The 22,070-nt window shown below is 35.8% G+C and overlaps 1 protein-coding gene across 2 annotated transcripts in view; it reads right to left on the bottom strand.

The window, feature by feature from the left end:
* LOC106867928 (uncharacterized) overlaps positions 1–22,070 on the bottom strand; it is a 259,365-nt gene that overhangs the window by 7,342 nt on the left and 229,953 nt on the right. For both annotated transcript variants that reach the window (XM_089359665.1, XM_089359666.1), the window contains one exon: positions 15,832–16,057. In XM_089359665.1, the coding sequence (XP_089215791.1) occupies positions 15,832–16,057 (226 nt within the window). The remainder of the gene's footprint in view (positions 1–15,831; positions 16,058–22,070) is intronic.

The raw sequence follows: 22,070 nt of genomic DNA on the forward strand, positions 1-22,070 counted from the left end.
GTTGACACTGCTAACCCTTTCATGACTTAATTTCTGGTAGGTAATCTGTTTCAGTTAATCTTTAGTGCCACTTTAGCATACAGTATACGTAGCCATTTACACTTTAGCATGGTATCTAACCCTAATTCTAAACCATAGCTCTAACCCTGACATAACCCATAACGAGGCATGTATACGATGTAAACAAAAGGAAAAACAATACAAACGGATAAACCTTAAATTAAATTTAATGCGAAATATTAAACTTTGAAATGCACTGTAATACTTCATGGCGGTATATACAAAGTTCAGGCAGAGGTTCATATAAAAAAATAACCAAGCAGGTGTAAAACATACAAAAGCAAGGATACATTAAAAAATATAAGCAGAGATTAAATTAATTTTAATGCGAGATATATAACTTTGAAATGCACTCTAAGATTTAATGGCAGTACATACACAGTTCGGGCAGAGGTGCATATAGAAAAATAGCCAGGCAGGTGTAACATATAATTTAACGCAGGCAAGTATACAAAAGTGAATCACGAAATTAAAGGTAAGTAAACAAAAATAAAATAGAACAGAGTGGTGAAAATAATCACAGGCAGTAAGTAACAATATCTAAAAACACAACAGTCAAGCTAAAGAACCATTCGAATAAACCACACGAAGTTGAAAAATGCATTTAGTAGAGATGACCCGGAAGTTGTTCTTCTGCAAACAGCAGTAAATTTCTTGAGCTAAATACACGTCATTGATAGGTTAAAATTATCCAAATACGACAACTTTAACACGAAATAACTTTTAAAATCCGAAATTTTGTCAAAAACGTTCAGAGTAAACCGTGTTCTATGTGAGAAATTCTACCAGTATTCGAAGTTTCAAACTGTTTAGTTAAAAAGATATCAATTAAAAAATCTGATTGAAACTGAATAGATCCGACTTCTGTCCTCTTAACTACTAAAATCGTTAGGTGTAGCTAAATTTAAACTTCTTGTTACAACTAGTATAAATTCTACATGTTTTGCAATACAAATATTCAGGAAATATTTATTTATTTTTATGTTACTGGATTAATATTTAACTTTTTTTTTCACATATTTAATCAGAGAAAACAATTTTCCTTGTTCTGGCTACAAGCTATTAACCGAATTATTTATTTAAATTTCAAACAGATTATTCTTAAATATATGTATAAGCTAGTTCTAGCATAACGATTGTTCTGTAATTATTCTAGTTTCATCCAATCCATCCCTCACTCCAACACATCACTCTGTTCATATATTTTACGTTCGCTCATTCACAACATCCATCAAATTTGCGCTCCGCCTTCTCTCTAGATTCTATGACATTCTTCTTACTGCATAATACATCCTGTATGTCCGACCACAAAATTTGTCCTTTTTGATCTGTGCTTCCTTCTGTCTTCCATATTTTGCCTTTCCCTATCTTCCGCTTTTTAAATGATTTTGTTAGTAAATTTTCTCTATTTTTGATGAACTGTTTTCGACCAGTGAAACGTGCCATAACACACTATGCAGTGTTTTAAACGAATAATGTTTATACTTTACATTGTGCAAGTATTGAATACGGTTTAGAATTTTGGTTAAATTAATCTTTTAATTAAGCATAGCCAATAATATATACATTCATATGTTTGAATATATGTATAATTGTCAACATGACTATTCCAAAATACAGCTATATTTAAACACATGATTTCACTTCAAGAATCTTGAAAAATATTGTATACATACATACATACATACATACATACATACATACATACATATATATATATATATATATATATATATATATATATATATATATATATATATATATATATATATATATATATACACGAACGGGAACGTGAAACTCCGAGTGGCCGTTTTTTTGTGATTTCTTGTGATGTTTTTGTAGCTTTAATAATAAAGCTCTACCTCAGATATTCGAGTACTATTTTTTCCCCACCTTGTTTCACATTTATATATATGGTATATTTATGTACTTACTCTGGTATATATATATATATATATATATATATATATATATATATATATAATGAAGAAATTATACAAAATGTACAAAACTATAAAGCCACATGTTTTTTTGTTATTTAGAAATTTAGCTCTGTATTTAAGTCGACTAAAGGGCTTAATATATTGTAAATGGGTATTTCGGGAATATTTTGAAATGTAAATTTTGGACCTTTATTATCACATTACAACACTTGATTTTCCAATTTTCCCTAGCATATCAACACATCAAAACTATAAAGCCACTTATACATTTTCATTTCTTTCCAGATTGTCTCGGAAAATAGTCGACTCAATCATACGATCCAGATTACATTTCCAGTATTCCTAAAGTTACAGAGTTTTTCGAAATTGAAAAAGGGAAGATTCTTGCACTGAAAGTGGAAGAAATGATTAACCGGAAGATCGCTGAGAAGATTCGGCGAAACAGAACGTCAGTGGGCAATTTTCTGAAAGATCCTGACGGCTACAATAGGTTTCATGCTGGTGGATGTCCCAAGGCTACATCAGAAAGGGATGAAAATGCTATTATCAGAGCTGTGAAGAAGTCACGCTGCTCTTCTGTTCCCCAAATCAAGGCATCAACTGGAGTAAGAGCCTCGACATTTACCGTAAGAAGAGTGATTCTGAACCATGGTTTCCACCTGAAGAAGCGGTTAGGATGTCCGCTATTGTTCCCTTCCCACAAAGCTGTTAGGTTGGAGTTTGTTCGGCAGCATTAAACGTGGACCAGGCTTCTGTTCTCTGATGAGAAAAAGTAGAATTTGATTATCCCCGACGGTTATAAGCGTTAATAGGCAGATAAATGTATACAAAATTCTGCTTATTCCAAGCAGCAGAACAGCGAAAGAGGTCTTATAGTGAGGGGAGCAATATCTGCTAATGGGAAGCTGCCACTCGTCATCAATGCTGCCCAGTACATCAATATATTGGATGGGGCTCACATTCACGAAGAAGGAAGAAGGCCCCATGGCGAGAACTTCATATTTCAACAGGACAATGTTCTTATTCATAAAGCAAAGGCAACTTTGGAGTTCCTCCATACAATTGGGGTTGACGTCATGCCATGGCTAGCAAGAAGTCACGACCTTAACTCTGTTGAGAATGCCTGGGGATATCTCACGAATGTTGTGTACAGTGAAGGCAAGTAATATTCATGTGTTGATGAATTGAAACGGCAATAAAGGTCTGGGGAGAGCTTCCACATGATCTACTGTTGAAGTTGATTGGGTGCGTGAAATCACGTGTTTTTGAAGTATTGTTGTTGTATTGCATGAGAATATCATTGAAACATATAATTTTCCTGTTTTGCATCATTTTCGCAACATTATTCAACCTGGCGTTACAGTTTTGAACAGAGGATTTCTAGCTCTATATTTTTTTGAATTATTATCTAATTTATTTATGGATTTCAATAAGTTTGAATTTTGCAATGCCTTCTTCTATTCCGTTTCCTATCTAGAGCTGAGTTTCATGAATTTGAGTAGTTTGTGGGTAGTATAGTCCGCCAAAAAAAAACAGTGCTCTGGCTTTATAGTTTTGAAGAGTAGTTTATCTATCTATCTATCTATCTATCTATCTATCTATCTATCTATCTATCTATCTATCTATATATCTATGCACACACAAATGGGTGCTAAAAACATCTTGGCTTTAGGTAAAAGAAAATAAAGGAGCATCAGTTAATTATCATTTCATTCAGCACAAAGACGATCAAAGCCTGTGCATCCTCAGTACATTCCGAGTCTTGGAATGCATACTTTAGCCTCACGAAAAAGCTGAATTCTTTTCATTTATGGTGCCCCGGTAAAATTCTAAACATTGAAATGACGAAATAAAATAAGCAACATTGAAATATTGCAAGTAGCGCAAGTCATTGCCTATGTAAGTGACTATTATCCTGGTTAGGCCATGTTGAATATATGAAAGACTACAGAATTCTAGAACCATTCGTGCTTGGCAAAAATTTTTAAGAAGAGAAAGATCCAAGCTATGACCAAATGTCATAATGTTTACAATATATTGATAAATGTTGATATTGGCAGAACAACTTGTAGGATTGTATTGCGCCAAGGTAGTTTTGTTGTGTCGTAGAATATTACTTATGCTAAGTACCTCTGTATAGGGCGAATTTTTGTATAGATGATGGAAAAAAAAAACAAGTCTTAACAAAAACCTACTCGTCGCTAGAAGGGGACTTAACTCCTGTTTGTAAACTGGTAGATTTCTCCGACTTGAAAATTGTTAAAAGTTTTGGATGAAAATTTATTTTTACTGCTATTCGCTGGTGCCTCTGGGAAAAATAAGTTGACGAAAATACAGCTAGGGTCATGACGAATGTCCTAAAATTGGAGTGACATGCGTGCTAATTTGTGGACGTGCATAAATTACATTCAAGTACACACACACACACACATCCTGCCTTATATATATATATATATATATATACAGATAAGCACGTTCAACACATGATTGCTCGTGCTTATGATACACAATAGTTCATTGATGGTGTTATGATACTTAAGATATAGACATTATCGGGAGAAAAAGAATGGTAGATAAATTAGTGAATAGGTGAGATCGTTGTAGATTAACCATTAAGGATAGATCAGCTAGACACGTCAATTCGTCGAGCATATGCCTGTCAATAATACTACAGATTAACAAAATATCAAATTCCACCCAACTCCATCCAAAATTACTACGTCAATCAATGTTTTCTCAAACACACGATCTGTACGTATCAGGTAAACACAAACGGAACCTACATATTGCCATATTTTACCTACAGAAAATCTATCTATCTATCTATCTATCTATCTATCTATCTATCTATCTATCTATCTATCTATCTATCTATCTATCTGTACACACACACACACACACACACACACGCACATACACATATACATATACATACTTATATATATATATATGGACACATGCATGCAGACATACAGTCCCACTCGCGTGCGCACTTACGCACACACACATATATATATACACATATATATACATACATACATGTACACATACAGGTGTGTTGTAGGGAGTTTGCTTCCCAACCACAGAGTACATGTATATGCATAGTATATGTATATATGTATGTATATATATATATATATATATATATATATATATAAAGTGTAGTATATTGCCACTTAAGTGTGGCTGACCCCTAGGGGTGGATGTTACTGTTGCTTTTAGCCCCAGGAGGACATCTCCTCCAGCTGGCTTATCGACACACGACTGTGTCCTGTTTGCCAAGGGAAGTTATCCCTCTCACCATGATCTGTAGCACGAACGGATCCGGAACTTCCCTTGGCAAACAGGACACAGTCGTGTGTCGATAAGCCAGCTGGAGGAGATGTCCTCCTGGGGCTAAAAGCAACAGTAACATCCACCCCTAGGGGTCAGCCACACTTAAGTGGCAATATACTACACTTTATCGTGCAGTTACTGTTAATACTTCATTTAGAGAATTAACATTGCTTATATATATATATATATATATATATATATATATATATATATATATATATATATATATATATATATATATATACATACATACATACATACATACATACATATATATATATATATATATATATATATATATATATATATACATAGACATATATATACACACACTCACACACACACACACACACACACACAATCAAACATACGCACACACGCGCGCGTACAAGTTGTGAATAAACTGTTGTCTAAATTACGCAAAAATTGAAATGACACTGACATCTCATCTTAACTGATGTATTTACAAAATTACAAAAAAATATCTTGAAATAGTAAAGAGTAAATTTATTCAATAAATTCGCCATTGGCTTCAACCACGGCCTTCAACGGCTTCGGAATCTCCTGCAACTCTTCTGGATGGCTTCCTTGTTTAACTTGGTGAATGTTGCCATAATCCTTACTTTTAGTTACAAGGAGTTTTTTTGATTTCTCAATCAGCTGCGTGTCACACATAATGATCAAGGGGGTTTAAGTCCGGGGAGTTAGGTGGTCAGATGTTAAGGTTGATGTGATTGCAGAAATTGTCTGACAGCCATGACTGGGTTCTCATGCTTGTGTGGCATGGTGCAGAGTCCTGTTGTCAGATATAGGGTCTTCCAGCAGCCACCCTCTTGACTCAGAACAGCACTATCTCCTCCAGCCATTTGATGTAGGCTTCCGTGTTGTGTCTGAGGTTGTGTGAGAAGATGAACGGAAGCATGACTTTGCCATCACTAGTGATCACTCCAAACACCATGATGTTGACTGGATGTTTGATCTTTATTACTTTCGGTACATGTCCTCAGATTGACACCCAAACACTCTGAAATGTTCGTATTGGAGCTTTCTGCTTGAATGCCATGCATGTCGTTTCTAAATTTCTGTCAGAGTGAATTGCGTCATGGTGCTGTTTTTCTCACAGACGGTGCCCAACTGATCCTACTATACTGTTTAGTTGACAAAATCAAAAACAAACAATGCGCATGCGCGAAATTAAAAATATAAAATGGCGACAGTTTACCTGCATATGTATCATTCCATATCCCTTCGATCATCGATTGATTCCTATTGATTACATGGTAAACATTTACAAGCCCTTTATAATGCACTTGATGACACAAATTTTTCTTTTAACCTATATCTGTTTACGGGCAATTTATTTTTCCTCTCACGAATACTTCTGTTAAATATAACTGCATCCTATTTCTGTATTCTTTCTCTATGAAATTGAGACACATAATTTATGTGACATCACGTCTTAAACAGTAAAAGTTGCTTTCCCATTTAAATTGCAACCACCTGTGGTGTTTCTAATGAAGCTGAATTAATTATTGATCCTTTTGCGAATCGCATTTAATCTCCAATATCATAGTGAAAGACAATAACGTCTGAAAGTCGATATTGCTTCCCACGTGAATTATTGAACTTCAATAATGGTAACTAGAAGCCCTATCATAATCCTGCTATCTGTTTAATGAAGAAGCTATCGCAATTCTCATCGTAAGACCTCTGAGCCTCACCTGTTTCTCTGCCGTAAAGTCAGCTTCTTATCAATAAGTTCCAGTTAAAAATAGTTGGTTTTTTTAGTTAGAAATAGGTAAATAGCTCTTAACACGCACACGACTTGACAACGAAATAATCGGTGTCATATATAGACTAGATGGTCACGGCTGAGCAGAGTTGACTCGTGGCTAAATAATTACAACTCTGAGAGGTCAAGAAACTGTGAGACTTGTGCTTCATTGCAGAAATCTTCGTTACGTAGTATAGTATAAGTATGTTACATACTGCGATATATATATATATATATATATATATATAGTAACATATTGTGACGGTTACACATGTTAGATACACCATTCTACATTGTAACATTTTGACATACACTTGTTACATGCTACTGTGGATATTGTTAACATATTGTGATATATACTTTCTAAATCCTTCGCTTAATGTTGTAACATAGTGAAATATACACGTTACATGATGCAGTATTTAAAGTAACGTACTGTAGCATATTGTGATATGTGAAGGCACGTGGCTTAATGTTTAGGGTAATCAGCTCATGATCGTTAGGTCGCGAGTTCGATTCCTGGTGGCGCATTGTGTCCTTGAGCAAGATTTTATTTCACGTTACTCTTGTCCACTCAACTGTACCTGTACTTCAAAAGGGCCAGCCTTGTCAAATTCTGTGTCACGCTGAATTTCCCTGAAAACTACGTCAAGGGTATGCATGTCTGTGGAATGCTCAGCCACTTGCACGTTAATTACACGAGCATCAACTGAAACCCTCGTCATCGTAACTGACGGAATGCCAATTATTGTGATATAAACTGTCACACGTTGTGAGATACATTCGTCAATCATTTCCCGCTATCTCTGCTGCAGCAGAATATGCAGAAGCATGAGATCAATGTTATTGGACTTATCTCATGTTAATTTCATCAGCCATACTCCGTGTTGACTTAGGGCATGCTGGAAGTGGGTAATATTTTTAGTGTTTTCCTTCTAGATTGATTAACCGTAGTTAAGGAGTTCAGTCTATCCTTACAAAAATTTATTTAACCCATAGATGTACTACCGTTCCGGGTCAGAACGGAGCTAGGGGTAACGGTAATTAAAGTAATTTACGGTAATTTGCACTCCCCACAACTCCAGAACTCCCAAACTGGATCCTCACCATAGGATGCAGTTTAATGTCATACATTTGTTATTATGGCATATATTTACGTACTACAGCATATGTGACACATTGTGACTTATATATATTACATATTGCGGCATATATTATAATATAAAGCGGTGGATTTTGCTCGCGTGTTGGACACAAAGTTACATAAAAAGATTTTGAAAATTTTTAAAGGCAGCTATATTTTATCAATTATTAGGTTGTTGGAAGGTGGTAAGCTGACGGAATCGTTAACACGCCGGACAAAATGCTTCGCAGCTTTTATGATTTTATGTTCTGGGTTCAAATACCGACGAGGTCGACTTTGCTTTTCATCCTCTAAGGTCGATAAAATAAGTACCAGTTGAGCACTCGAGTCAGTGTAATCGACTAATCCCCCTCCCTCACAAATTTCGGGCCTTCTTCCTATAATAGAAAGGATAACTACTAGATCGTTGGGTAAAGTAGCGAGGTGGTAGGCTCATTAGTACTCCGGAGAAAATGCTTAGCGGCATTTCTTCTGGCTTCACGCTCTGAGTTCAAATGCCGCCGAAGTAGACTTTGCTTTTGCTTTTCTTCTTTTCAAAGTTCATAAAATAAGTATTAGTTGAGCACTGGGGTCGATATAATCGATTATCTCCCTCCCACCGAATTTCAGGCCATATTTTATGGTTGTTTAGGATTCTTTTATTAAAGACGAGGGTGTATGAGTTGAGGGAGATTTGGCTGCTACTTATAGTTGTTCGTGTAATTACGTACAGTCCTCCTTCTGTCATGTAATTGTTCTTGTTTAGTTTCTGGTCAAGGTCGATCCAGCAGACCTATAATTGAAGGCCTTCCGTTTACGCCCATCCGACCTTTTACTTTTTTACTGCGGACTATATTATCTTATCTTTTGTTTTTTTTAAGACAGTAGGATATGATACAAGGGAGATTTGACTGCTATGTCGTGAGGGTAAAGTCGCTACGTAGAAGCTTCCTCACTTTCATGCAGTGGTTAGACAAGATGATACAACGAAATGGTACCGACTTTTTTCTCAATAAGTTTAGCTTTTGGCAGACGGATGATTTTATTTCAGCGCTTTAAATGAATAAAGAAAAATGCAGTCAAAGTTGCGACCAGAATGCAATCGAATGTCAGTCGCAGTAGTTTTATTATTCTTTCGGTCGCAGTAGTTCTTTTTCTTCTTCCTCACATTCTCCATGGCTCTCTTAAAATATAAGAATTTAGTTAATGGAAACCAATTATAACGTACTGACGCTTCTTATAATTCTAAAACTCATTGCTTCTACATAGTAATTATTTGCTGCGAAGTGGACAGTTGAGAGCAATGTATATTTCCAGAGACAAAGTACGGTATTTTCAGTGCAATACCATCAAATCTCGTTCAACTAATAAATAAAATGACTCCACTAAAGACCTACAAACAAACAAAACTCGTGCTAATAAACTTTATGTTCTCTTGTATGTTTCAAAACGTAACTATTGAAAGCATTATTTTTATACAACAAACCGAGATGAATTGCAGAAGCCATGGTAATATCCTCTTAATACACACTCGTGACTGCTTAATTGGGTATATTACCTGTAGACAGAGTGTCAAATGCTTCTTTCATTGAAACAAGATATGAGATGTTTCCTTTCGTTATTACATGAGAAATAAAGTAATGAATGAAACAAGAATAAAAAGCGACATTCTAGAACATTTATTACCTGCATTGATTGCTGAATAAATAGAGGTTTCATGAAAATGTAAATCATAAAGTCAAAGGAATAAGCATTCTACTTTTTTTCCTGTTATGCTTAAAGCACTAAAGCTCGGAAATAACACGATATTTCCGATGGTAAAAGCAATGAATTATCGGATAGTTCCAACACAGATTATTGAACGAGTTGAACGCAAACAATGGATAACCTTACACTCAACTTATTGTAATTCGCTTTTCAATTCAAACATGTTATTCTTATTCAAAGAATTCATTAACAAACTTAAGTCTAGTCAGTGTATTGTCATAAGAATTCCTACATAAACTTCAGCAAGATAGTATTGTTGTCACATACATTTATAGATAATACGTTTTATTGATAACTAAGCAATATTAATTTCTGTATTTCTTATAAAGTAGATTATTTTGGGAGAGGAGAGAAAGAGATGCCAAATCGAGGAGAAATAACCGGGCGACTGATATTAGTTGGATAAATTCGTGCTTTCGAATTATGAACTCACTGGATGTAACACCAACAAGCTAAAGAAGTTGAATTCATACACCAACTGATACGGCAGACTCCTGAAACGATACTCAAATGGCTAAGCTCCTGTCCAATCTTGTGATGGTCCTACGCTGGAAAAAACTTTTTCGCTTAAACAATAAACACTACGCAAAGAGAAGTGTAGTAGTAAACGATGCATCAACATATTACACTCAACTTGAAGAATTAGTATGCATGCATGTAACTCAGTAAACCCCGGCAACCAAGAGGACATGTTAAACCGGAAGTAGTGCTAAAAAATTAAAAGAAGAGAAACAGTGTTATAATGATATTAGGACTAGAGAAGTTGTATTAACAGACTCAGAGCTGTCTATGAATTGTTCTTGCCGTCTGTTATTCAGAAGACCAGCACTTACAAACAGGTTGCATTCTCTATGAATTCAGTTCAGTCTATTATAATGCATATCCAAACGTGGATTAAATATCTTACAATAGATTAAATATCTCACTCTGTTTGGGTTTTAGAGTTAATCTGTCACTCGGTTTAACACCACGATAGAATGGATTTTGTTAAAACCAGCCTGGGATTACAATTGATCCCAGGCTGGCTTTAGTGTTATCCACTCTATTGCAAATATTCGGATCAGGTCTCCACTTTGAAGATGTCCATCCATCCATCCATCCATCCATCCATCCATCCATCCATCCATCCATACAGACAGACAGACATACACACACATACATCTTACCCAAGTGTGTAACCATGAAAGCAACAACCTAATTAGGATAGCTAATGAACTTGAGAAATATGAAATAAGAGGTGATACAGATCTCTTCCCAAGGAGCATTGGTAAAATCAGTTTATCAGAAGAACAAAATACAAATAATGGGCCAGTTCACTGAGAATAGGTATTTGGTATGAAAAATACAAATCATAGAAGGAATTAATCATGTCAAAAGCTTGACATGGAGTACCAACATATGAATATAAATACACATAAACAGACATGAGATACATTCCAGATGTTTTGAGGCATTTCAGGCAGTTATAACTGTTCTAGTTTATTGTAATATCTAATATACTGACCTACCAACTATTTTATCCCAGGCTGATGGACACGGCTGAACACATCTTTCTAAACATTACTTGTCATGCCTGACTGGTTTTCAGAATGCAGTTGGGATGTGAAGACAGTTGAAAGCTAGCTATGCAATAAAGTTTTGTGTTAAACTGGGAAAAAAACACTACAGAAACTTATGAAATGCGTCAGACGGTTTATAGATTAACTTGTATGAACCTAGCATCTATTTTTATTAAGAACAAGAGGTTCAAGGACGTCAGAGGGGCGTGAGAAACAATGAGAGGAGTAAAAGGAAGAGGGACGTCAGAACATCAGGGCTGGTTGAGAAAATTCGCAGTTTTCTGAATTAAGACTTGTGTTTCTATAAAGACAATAAGTGTACAGTTTGCAGTTAGTGTGACAACTCTGGACAGAATTATTAGCGAAGATCTGAAAATACGCAAAATTTATGCAAGGTTCGTTCCCCGGGTACTCAGTGACGAACAGAAAGAAAGACATGTTGGTGACAACAGGCAGGTGGTTGAGCTCATTAACTCCAATCCAAGACGACTAGAGTCTCTGGTGACCTGTGACGAAAGCTGGATCTACTGTTATGGAAAGGGAAAGATTGCCCATTGGAAGCATTATAACTCCCCAGAACCAAGAAAGTCAGGTAAAGCAAGTCCACCGGGAAGCTCATAATGATACTCTTTTTCGACAAAAAAGGCATCCTTTACATCCATTGGATTCTCTCTGGACAAACGGTTTATCATTTAAATATATATGCGCATGTCTAGATATGCAATAATCAAACACAATAATCTTTCACTTATAAAATATATAAAAAAACATATTAAAACTATGTAAACTGTGTGCATTTTCCTTCTTTTATTATATACATATATATATATATATATATATATATATCTGACAACCTAACCACAAACCCATGCCTCCACGATACAAATAAATGCATATATATATATATATATATATATATATATATATATATATATATATATATATATATATATATATATATATATATATATATATATATATATATATATATATATATATATATATATATATATATATATATATATATATATATATATATATATATATATATATATATATATATATATATATATATATATATATATATATATATATATATATATATATATATATATATATATATATATATATATATATATATATATATATATATATATATATATATATATATATATATATATATATATATATATATATATATATATATATATATATATATATATATATATATATATATATATATATATATATATATATATATATATGCATTTATTTGTATCGTGGAGGCATGGGTTTGTGGTTAGGTTGTCAGATTCATGATCGTAAAATTGTGGTTTCGATTCCTGTACCGGGCGATCTTTGTGTTCTTGAGCAAAACACTTCATTTCACATTGCTCCAGTCCACTTAGCTGGCAAAAATGAGTAACGCTGCGATGGACTGGGGTTCCGTCCAGCTGGGGAACACATGCTCCATAGAAACTGGGGCCCATGAGCCTGGCTAGGCTTTAAAAGGGACGCATTTATTTTAATATTATTTATTTGTATCACCTTAGGTATGTACATATGCCTCTGTATTTCAGTATATCTATTTGCCTCTCTATCTGTCGCTTTGTCTCTCTCTCTCTCTCTCTCTCTCTCTGGTAAATTTTATGGACCCAGTCAGACTCATAAAATTTACGTTTTCTATTTTCTCCCCCAAATCTGCCACTTTCGTAACTAATCTTTCACCGTTATTTCTAAACTTGTGTTTTTTTGGTTCCTATGAAATTATCTTTCATGTTCATAATCTTACTTATTCCAAAGCCTATTTTCATTCACAGCTTCTTCCATTTTATTTTAAATGCTTTCATTTCCCTCATAAGTAGTCCATTGTTTCTTGTCAATTAATGTTCATACCAAACATTGTCACCCATTCATTTTTGAAGAACGTGTTTGTAATTGCATCAGTCGACTGAGCAAAGCGTCTGACTCCTTACTAAAATTTCACAAGTTCGCGTACCACAACTGGACTGACAACGATCTATGCATAAACAAAATGTTCAACAAGTCTTTCTGGTATTTAACAGCGAACCTAAACAGGAAGAGAACGGAAGCAAGTAGGAGTGCAGGCACAGCCATATGATTGAAAGGTTCACTTCTTCATCACGTGGCTCTGGGTACGATGCTACAATGAAAGCTTCTGCATAACTTTCTTCTTCCATATCTTTGGTTCAATTAAAGCCCTATGAAACAAATTTACAAAAAGAAAACTGTGAGGAAACCTGTGGTCTCTGTATAAACATGAACAGGAAGATATTTGTTATTGATATTTTGTAATAATGAAGTTGTATCACTTAATTTGCTGCTTTTGTATACATATACCGAGAAGACAATAGGACTCTGCACCATGCCACACAAGCAGGAGAACCCAGTCATGACTGTCAGACAATTTCTGCGACCTCATAACCTCTAATATCTGGCCACCTAACTTCCCAGATGGTAACTCGCTTGATTATTATGTGTGTATCGCAGTTGAGCGAGAAACCAACAAAACTCCTTTTAAGACCAAAAATGAACTGAAGGCAAGGATTATGGCAGCAGTCACCAAATTAAACAAGTAGACCTTCCAGAAGAGTTGCAGGAGATTCTGAAGTCGTCTGGAGGCCATGGTTGAAGCCAATGGCGATTATATTGAATAAATTTACTCTTTAGTATTTCAAGATAAGTTCATGTAATTTTGGTAAATATATCTGTTAAAATGAGGTGTCAGTGTCATTTTCATTTTTACGTAGTTTAGACGACCATAATATACACGACAATATATTCAGATCTACTGTTTGCTGTGCTTATATATCAGAACTATTATTCCGATAAATTTGTGAGGGACAAAATAGGTACTCATGTTTGATGACGTGTAACAACGCAGGAATACATGCCACACGTCATTCTTTCATACCATTGTGCATACATACATAATACAAACACACACACAAACACACACACACACACACACACACACACACACACACACGCACACACGCATATATGTGTGTGTGTATGTATATATATATATATATATATATATATATATATATATATATATACATACATACATACACACACACATACATATATATAAGCACTTATGTACGTGTATAAGTAGCTTCAATTTCTTTCTCCTCTTCTGGTATCCTTTTCTTATTGTTCTAAGAAGTTTTTGCATTTTACCCCTTTATATTCCCTATTCTCCAAATTCTTGATCTAATATCTTCCTGCTTCCATGTCTACAATTTCATTTCATAATAGATAAAATGTCAATGGGTTTACGTTTCATCAAAGGAACACTTATATCTTCAACCCTGACAGCAGTTTGCGCCATTACTATTTTTGTATGGTTACTGACAGTCTTTGCGTAGCAAGGATTTCGATTTTCTAGAAATTATTTGCCCTGTTCTTCCTTCAATCATCCATCCATCCTTCCTTCCATTCATTCAATTATCCATCCATCCATCAATCCATCCATCCATCCATCCATCCATCCATCCATCCATCCATCCATCCATCCATCCATCCATTCATTCAGTGTTTGTTTGCTTGTTTGTTTGTTTCTTTTCTATCAGATATGTCTGTTTCAATCTTTTTACTTCTATCTTTCTCGCAGTTAGTTTTGCTTGCGTTGTTTATTCTTTCTTGACAATTCTCTCTCTCTCCTCTCTCTCCTCTCTCTCTCCTCTCTCTCTCCTCTATCTCTCTTCTCTCTCTCCTCTCTCCCTCTTTCCCCTCCCCCCCTCCCCCTATCTATCTATCTATCTATCTATCTATCTATCTATCTATCTATCTATCTATCTATCTATCTATCTATCTATCTATCTATCTAAAATACAGCCTTACTACTTTCCGACTAATGAGCTATATTAACAACGCACAGATGTATAATTCATGTCACGAATTAAGGTAATATATATAGGTATATATAGGTATTTTTAGTTTGTATGAAATATTTGATATTTCTCCATCCCGTTCTATTCATTCGTATATACATAATTACCATAGCTCCAATTAAATTTCGAATTATTTATCAGGCACTCTCAGTATAAAACATACCTAGCTTTAGATAAATCGAGATATGCAGAGGGACGCTCATGTATTTATTGTCTGTCCAAGCTTGTCTAACCACACACACACACACACACACACACACACACACATCATTTGACATATTCGTTAGTCTTGATTGCATCGACTGTCTATCGTTAAGAATAAAGTAATGAATTCTATACTACTTACGTCCATGTAGTCTACTTTAGTGTCAAACATGACATGTTTTTGACCCAGTTCAAACAGCATGGATTCAAGTTTCGCGGGTTGATCCAATCTAGCAATGGCCTTCTCAACTGTCCGCATTACTTGTAAACCATGTTCACGCATTCGGTCATTATTACTAAGATCTTCAAGGCTTTGACCTTTGAATGGAATAAATATATCTTGAACATCTGGGTATTTTTCGAATAACCTGAAAGAGGGTAAATAAAAGGAAACGAAGGCAAATGTACTATCAAATGGCATAAAACAAAAACACACAAACAGACATATAAAAATATGATATATCAATGAAACTAGTTTTCTGTCAAAATGTTAAAATATTACAAAGATGGAGAATCATCAGAATCGAAAGTCGGCAGACAGGAAAGCCTTCTTTTATTTGTTTTGATTCTGTGTCCTGAGTTCAAATCTTGTGGAGGTCAAATTTAATCTTTTCGGGGTCAGATACAAAGGTATTTAGGACAGTGGATTGACGGAACTTTAAGAACATCAGGCTGGATGCCTTGTTGTCGCCTACGACAACACTGGAACCAAGCTGCAACTGTTTCGCTTTTCCTTTGAACATCATGTTTGTGGAACTAACCGATAGGATAGGGGTATGTAAAATCTCTCAGCTATTCAGCTTTCTGACAGGTACTGATTAGATTTCTAGAATGTGCCAGTGAGGACGGGGAACAACGGAATCGAATCATCCAGATGACATTTAGATAAAGTATTGGCTTGACTAGCAGACAGAGATACTGTAGAATGTCTATAATTTCAAGTGGTTGGTCAGACAGGCCACAAGTTTGTGATCTGCATAGTCAACTTAGTTAGAACTAATTAGAACCTGGCTCCTTGAAGCTGAACACACTGTTCTTGGTGTATAAAGCTTACAGAAACCTAATTAACGTTTAAGTTTAGCAGCACTTGAACACTTGACGAAGGTGACCGCCAACAACCAGTGGAGGTATTTTCTGAGGAGAGCAATTACAGTAGAAATTCGCAAAGAGTAGTATTAGGAAAAAGAGATTAGAGTGAGAGTTGATAAATTACAAGAGTTGATTAGTAAGGGTACTACAACTGAAACAACTGACATGCCAACAGAGATAATGGTTCTTGAACATTTCTTCAATGCGAAACACGAAGCTAATGGTACGAACGAAAGCTACTCGATGGGCCTGGGTGGCAAAGGTGCGGCATGATAGCATATCCACAATTGGTCTCTGACAGATCGGAAAGGCCACGTGATATCTGATTTCAAACAGATGTGTACGACATTACAGCGGCACTTCGCTTAATTGGGCAGGCGGTAGAACGGAGACGGTTGCTGGCTTTAGTACCTATCTCGATGGCTTGTCATAGCTCTCGGCAAAAGATGCGGAGTGTTGCAAAAAGCCGATAACAGCAACTGGAATGTAGTTGGTGGCAAGTGGTTGTATGTAGAGCAGATCGTTGGGTTTGAACGGTCTACCCTACGAGGTTTACGGATATATGCCAGACTTGTTTGTCCACGTTTTGGCAGACATGAACTGCAACTGGCAGGAGAAAAAGAGAACTCCCGGTTCTGTGAGACGGGCTAAGACACTGACGTGGAAGATGTAATTAATGACTTTTGGCCAATAAATCTTTACCTCAATACTGACCATGATAAGGGGTTGAGGAAACGCGTATGGGTGCCCTTGAAAAACGGTCAAACAAAAGTATTCTGTCTACTTTCCTCTGCAAATCAGTGATGTTAATCGTCATAAATCATCCTCACCACCACCACCACCACCACCACCACCACCACCACTATAGTGGACTACAGCAACCGCTCATATTTTGATGGCAGTCACAAGGTTCCTTGAGTTGAGTTTTGATTTCAAAAGAAGATTAAGGCGTTTGAAATATAATGATGATGATCTCTTTCGTTTCTTTATGCAAGATATTGTCCATCTCCAGGATCTCAAGGTTCTTGTACCCATTATCATTCTATGCCCTACAATTTACTCTTTTCCCCGCTTCAAAGTAAGCACTGCACACGCCGAGATACCGAATTATATCCCTATATCCTTGCTGCACATTTGCACAGTCTCAACCAGCCTCTCCATTTCAGGCTCTGCTTTTGCGAACAGTTTAAAATCATCCATGAAGAGAAGGTGGTTGAGACGAGGTTCACTCTTTCTCAGCTTATAGTGCGCGTTGACTTTGCGTAGGACTACAGAAAGTGGGATCAAAGTTATAACAAATAACATAGGTGATCAAGAATCTCCTTTGAACTGACAAGCAAATCTGTGGCATTGAGCAGAAGCAGAATATTTGCTGTAGCTCATCTTTTACACCAAGACAAAGCATGTACATAACACTTCCAATCAGTTAAGATCAGAAGCAATGAGAGCTACTGCCAATAATAATAATAATAATAATAATAATAATAATAATAATAATAATAATTATTATTATTATTATTATTATTATTATTTTTATTTTTATTAATTTTAAGGTGGCGTGCTGGCAGAATCGTTAGTACTCCGGGCGAAATGCTTAGAGGTAATTCGCCAGTCGCTACGTTCTGAGTTCAAATTCTGCCGAGGTCGACTTTGCCTTTTATCGTTTCAGGGTCAATGAAATAAGTACCAGTTGAGTACTGGTTTCAATGTAATTGACTGTACCCAACCCCACAAAAATTTCAGGCATTGTACCTATAACAGAAAGCATTCTTCTTCTTATTCTTATTATCATTATCATTATTATTATTATTACTACTACTACTACTACTACTACTACTACTGACTTGATTGTGCATCGACGAACAAATGAGTGTCTTGGTTTTAAGACAGGAGTAACAGATTTTGCTTTCATCAATCCAAGGAAAAAATACACTTACATTTTTGTATGTCAAAATATGTTCCTAAAATGCAATGTTGCAAAAGACCATCTTGGTTATACGAAAATCAGTGTTTTCCGTTGACGTATTTCGTATTTTACAGCATTATTTAGGAAACTCTCGAATGTAAAATGGAAATCTGAGATATCTTCAAATTGGAATTTAAATTGGAATTTAAGTTAAGTGATACATAATTACGGCCTGTTTTTAAAGTATATGCATGAAACATGATACTTTTAGTGAAAGTCGAGCTTCTCCAGCACGTTGTGTTGAGGTTTGAAGTCGATTTGATCGAATTTTTGTGCTTAATTCACGCACGTTTAAAATACTGTCGTCTGTTATTTATATTTATATTTTTCTGGTTGTTGTTTCATTCTTTATCAATCTTAGTCAAATAGATCTATGATGGAAGATATTCCAGCCGTGGACGTGGTTCGTTTATTTTACATACATGCTGGATTTAGGTCTGCATTATTATTCAATATTTGGGAGTTATATCTGATATTATTTCCCCCCACATCGGGCAAACATATAGAGATTCCCTTATTGGTTCGGACGGTTTAGGAATTGAAACAGTCGAGAGTTAGGAAAGAATTAGTTCCTTCTTTGAAAATATCTAACTTGCCCCAATACTAGCCATAGTATGTGCATGGCTGGGTATTTTTTCTGTTGGTTTAAGACAGATGATGACGCCCTACGTTAATTGCGTTTGTCAAAGAATTTCTATGATACTGGTCCGCCATTAGTTTATTTTTCAAGGTTAATGATTCCAGTGTTCACTACTTCTTACTTGAATTTTGTGGCTATTGGAGTTTATACCCTAAGTTATACATTCAAATTTCAAGCTTTACATGCAGATGAAGATAAGTTTTGTCCAAGATCTCTTGTTTGAAGAAGTCTAATGCTTTAAGGTCAGTTTTTTCATACATATTTGTTTTGTATTTTGTTTGGCAGACTTAGGGAATATGGTCTTTACAACAACAACAACAACAAACGAAGAAGTCCTTTCCCACCATTTACTAATGAAGAGGACACGATTTACAAGCAGTACAAAGCAAATGAAACATTGTTAAACGCACAACCACAGCTTCAATAAACCAAAAATAAATCCCACTTTATTCTATGGACACTATTAACCACGACAATGACACAATATATGTGAAGCTGTTAGTGGTAACAATACACACACGCACGCGCGCGCACACGCGCACGCACACACACACACACACACACACACACACACACACACACACACACACACACACACACACACACATACACGCATATAAAATTTATAATGCTGATAATTATTCCAGGAGTGGAGTTTTGCAGAACAGTTAGAGTGCTTGACAATGCTTTGTAGCGATGTTTTTTTATTAATGTTTAGGCCCTTTATGTTGAATTCAAATCTCACCGAGGTCAACTTCGCTTTTAACCCTTCTCGTGTCATCAATAAAATAAGGAACTAGTCAAGTACTGCGATCTTTTTTCAACATTAAATCCTCTCGTTAAATGTATGGCCTTGCGCTAAGGACAATATTCAAAAATTAATCAGCTATCATATGTAGTTTTATCAAAAAGAAACTCTAAACTACAGCCACAAGATCCTTTGCTACACACTTTCTTCTATATTGCTGTAATTTAATAATCTTTTCGTATATATTATTTGAACCTTTATGTCTTGATGTTTTCAGAATGAAAGACTGCACTTCACTTTCTTAAGTCCCAAACTCACTCGATAGTTATCATAATTAATGTCTCAACTCAGTTTTCAAAGAGCGAACTCATTGTTTTTAGTTTATCTCCTCTTCCATTATTATTATGTTTAGGGTGATGGATTGGTAGAATCGTTAGAGCGTCGAAAAACCTGGCATCCGATATTTGTTCCGTCTTTTTACGTTCTAAGGTCATTTCCTGCCAAGGTCAATTTTGCCTTTCATAAGGTTGGAGAGGAGATGAGTGGAGGTCGATAAAATTCCGACAAGTACTGGAATTGATGTAGTCAACTAACCTCTAACCCCATAATTGTTCGCCTCAAACCCTAGCCGGAAATCATTATTATATGGCAGTGTTTGAAGTTGTTGGGTATTACAAATACGGTCTTTTATCTTTTGTCTGAAAATTACAAGCTCGTTATGTGGATTTGAGATTTTGGCACAAGACCAACAAGCTCGGGGGTGGTGGGGTGTGTGGGGGGGGCTAGTCGATTACATCGACTCCAGAGCTCAACTGGTACTTATTTTGCCGACACCGAAAGGACAAAAGGCAAAGTCGACCCAGTAGCATTTGAACTTAGAACGTAAAGACAGAAAATACCGCTAAGCATTTTCCCAGTGCACTAACGATTCTTGTCAGCTTAAATAAATAAAGCTTGTTATATCCTGTTCTTCTCTAGGCACAAGACCCGAAATTTTTGGGGCGGGAGCCAGTCGATTAGATAGACCCCAGTACGCAACTAGTGCTTGATTTATCGACCCAAAAGGATTAAAGGCAAAGTCGACCTCGGTGGAATTTGAATTCAGAACGTAAAGACAGACGAAATGCCGCAAAGCGTTTCTCCCGGCGCCTTAACGTTTCTGCCAGCTCGTCGACTTAAAGCTTGTTATATCAAATGATTGCAAGAACTTTGATTACAGGTAAATTTTAGTCTTAGCGTAATAATCCAAAAACGTTTTCATCAATTAATTCTTAGAAAAAAGTGTTTCCTTTGTTCAGTTTACTTTTGAAAACTTATGACAAACTTTGGCATTTCTTGCATTGAAAGATATAATTAAGCAAAAGTCAAATAATCAAACGAACACTTGTAGTGTATGGCTCCGTCTTTTGAGACATCATAATGATTATTTAAATTTTTTATTTATTCTTTGTGTAGTTGAGTTGGAACGATGAAATATCTAGGACAGATATGAATAATTTACATCAAACTATATCTGTATCAACAAAAGGCGGCGAGCTGGCAGAAACGTTAGCACGCCGGGAGAAATGCTTAGCGGTATTTCGTCGGTCTTCGTTCTGTCAAATCCCGCCGAGGTCGACTTTACCTTTCATATTTTCTGGATTGATAAATTAAGTACCAGTTGCCTACTGGGGTCGATCTTATCAACTGTCCCTCCCCCAAAATTTCAGGTCTTGTGCCTAGAGTAGAAAAGTATATCTGTATCAACAAAATATAGTTACTACTAACAAGGCGGCGAGGTGACAGAATCGTTAGCCAGCCGGGTAAAATACTTTGCGGCATTTCGCCCGTCTTTACGTTTCGAGTTCAAATTCCGCCGAGGTCGACTTTACCTTTCATACTTTCGGGGTTGACAAAGTAAGTACCAGTTGTGCACTGGGCTCAATGTCATCGACTTAG

The sequence above is a fragment of the Octopus bimaculoides genome, chromosome 11 (genome assembly GCF_046866305.1).
Source record: "Octopus bimaculoides isolate indiv1 chromosome 11, ASM4686630v1, whole genome shotgun sequence".
Lineage (NCBI taxonomy): Eukaryota > Metazoa > Mollusca > Cephalopoda > Octopoda > Octopodidae > Octopus > Octopus bimaculoides.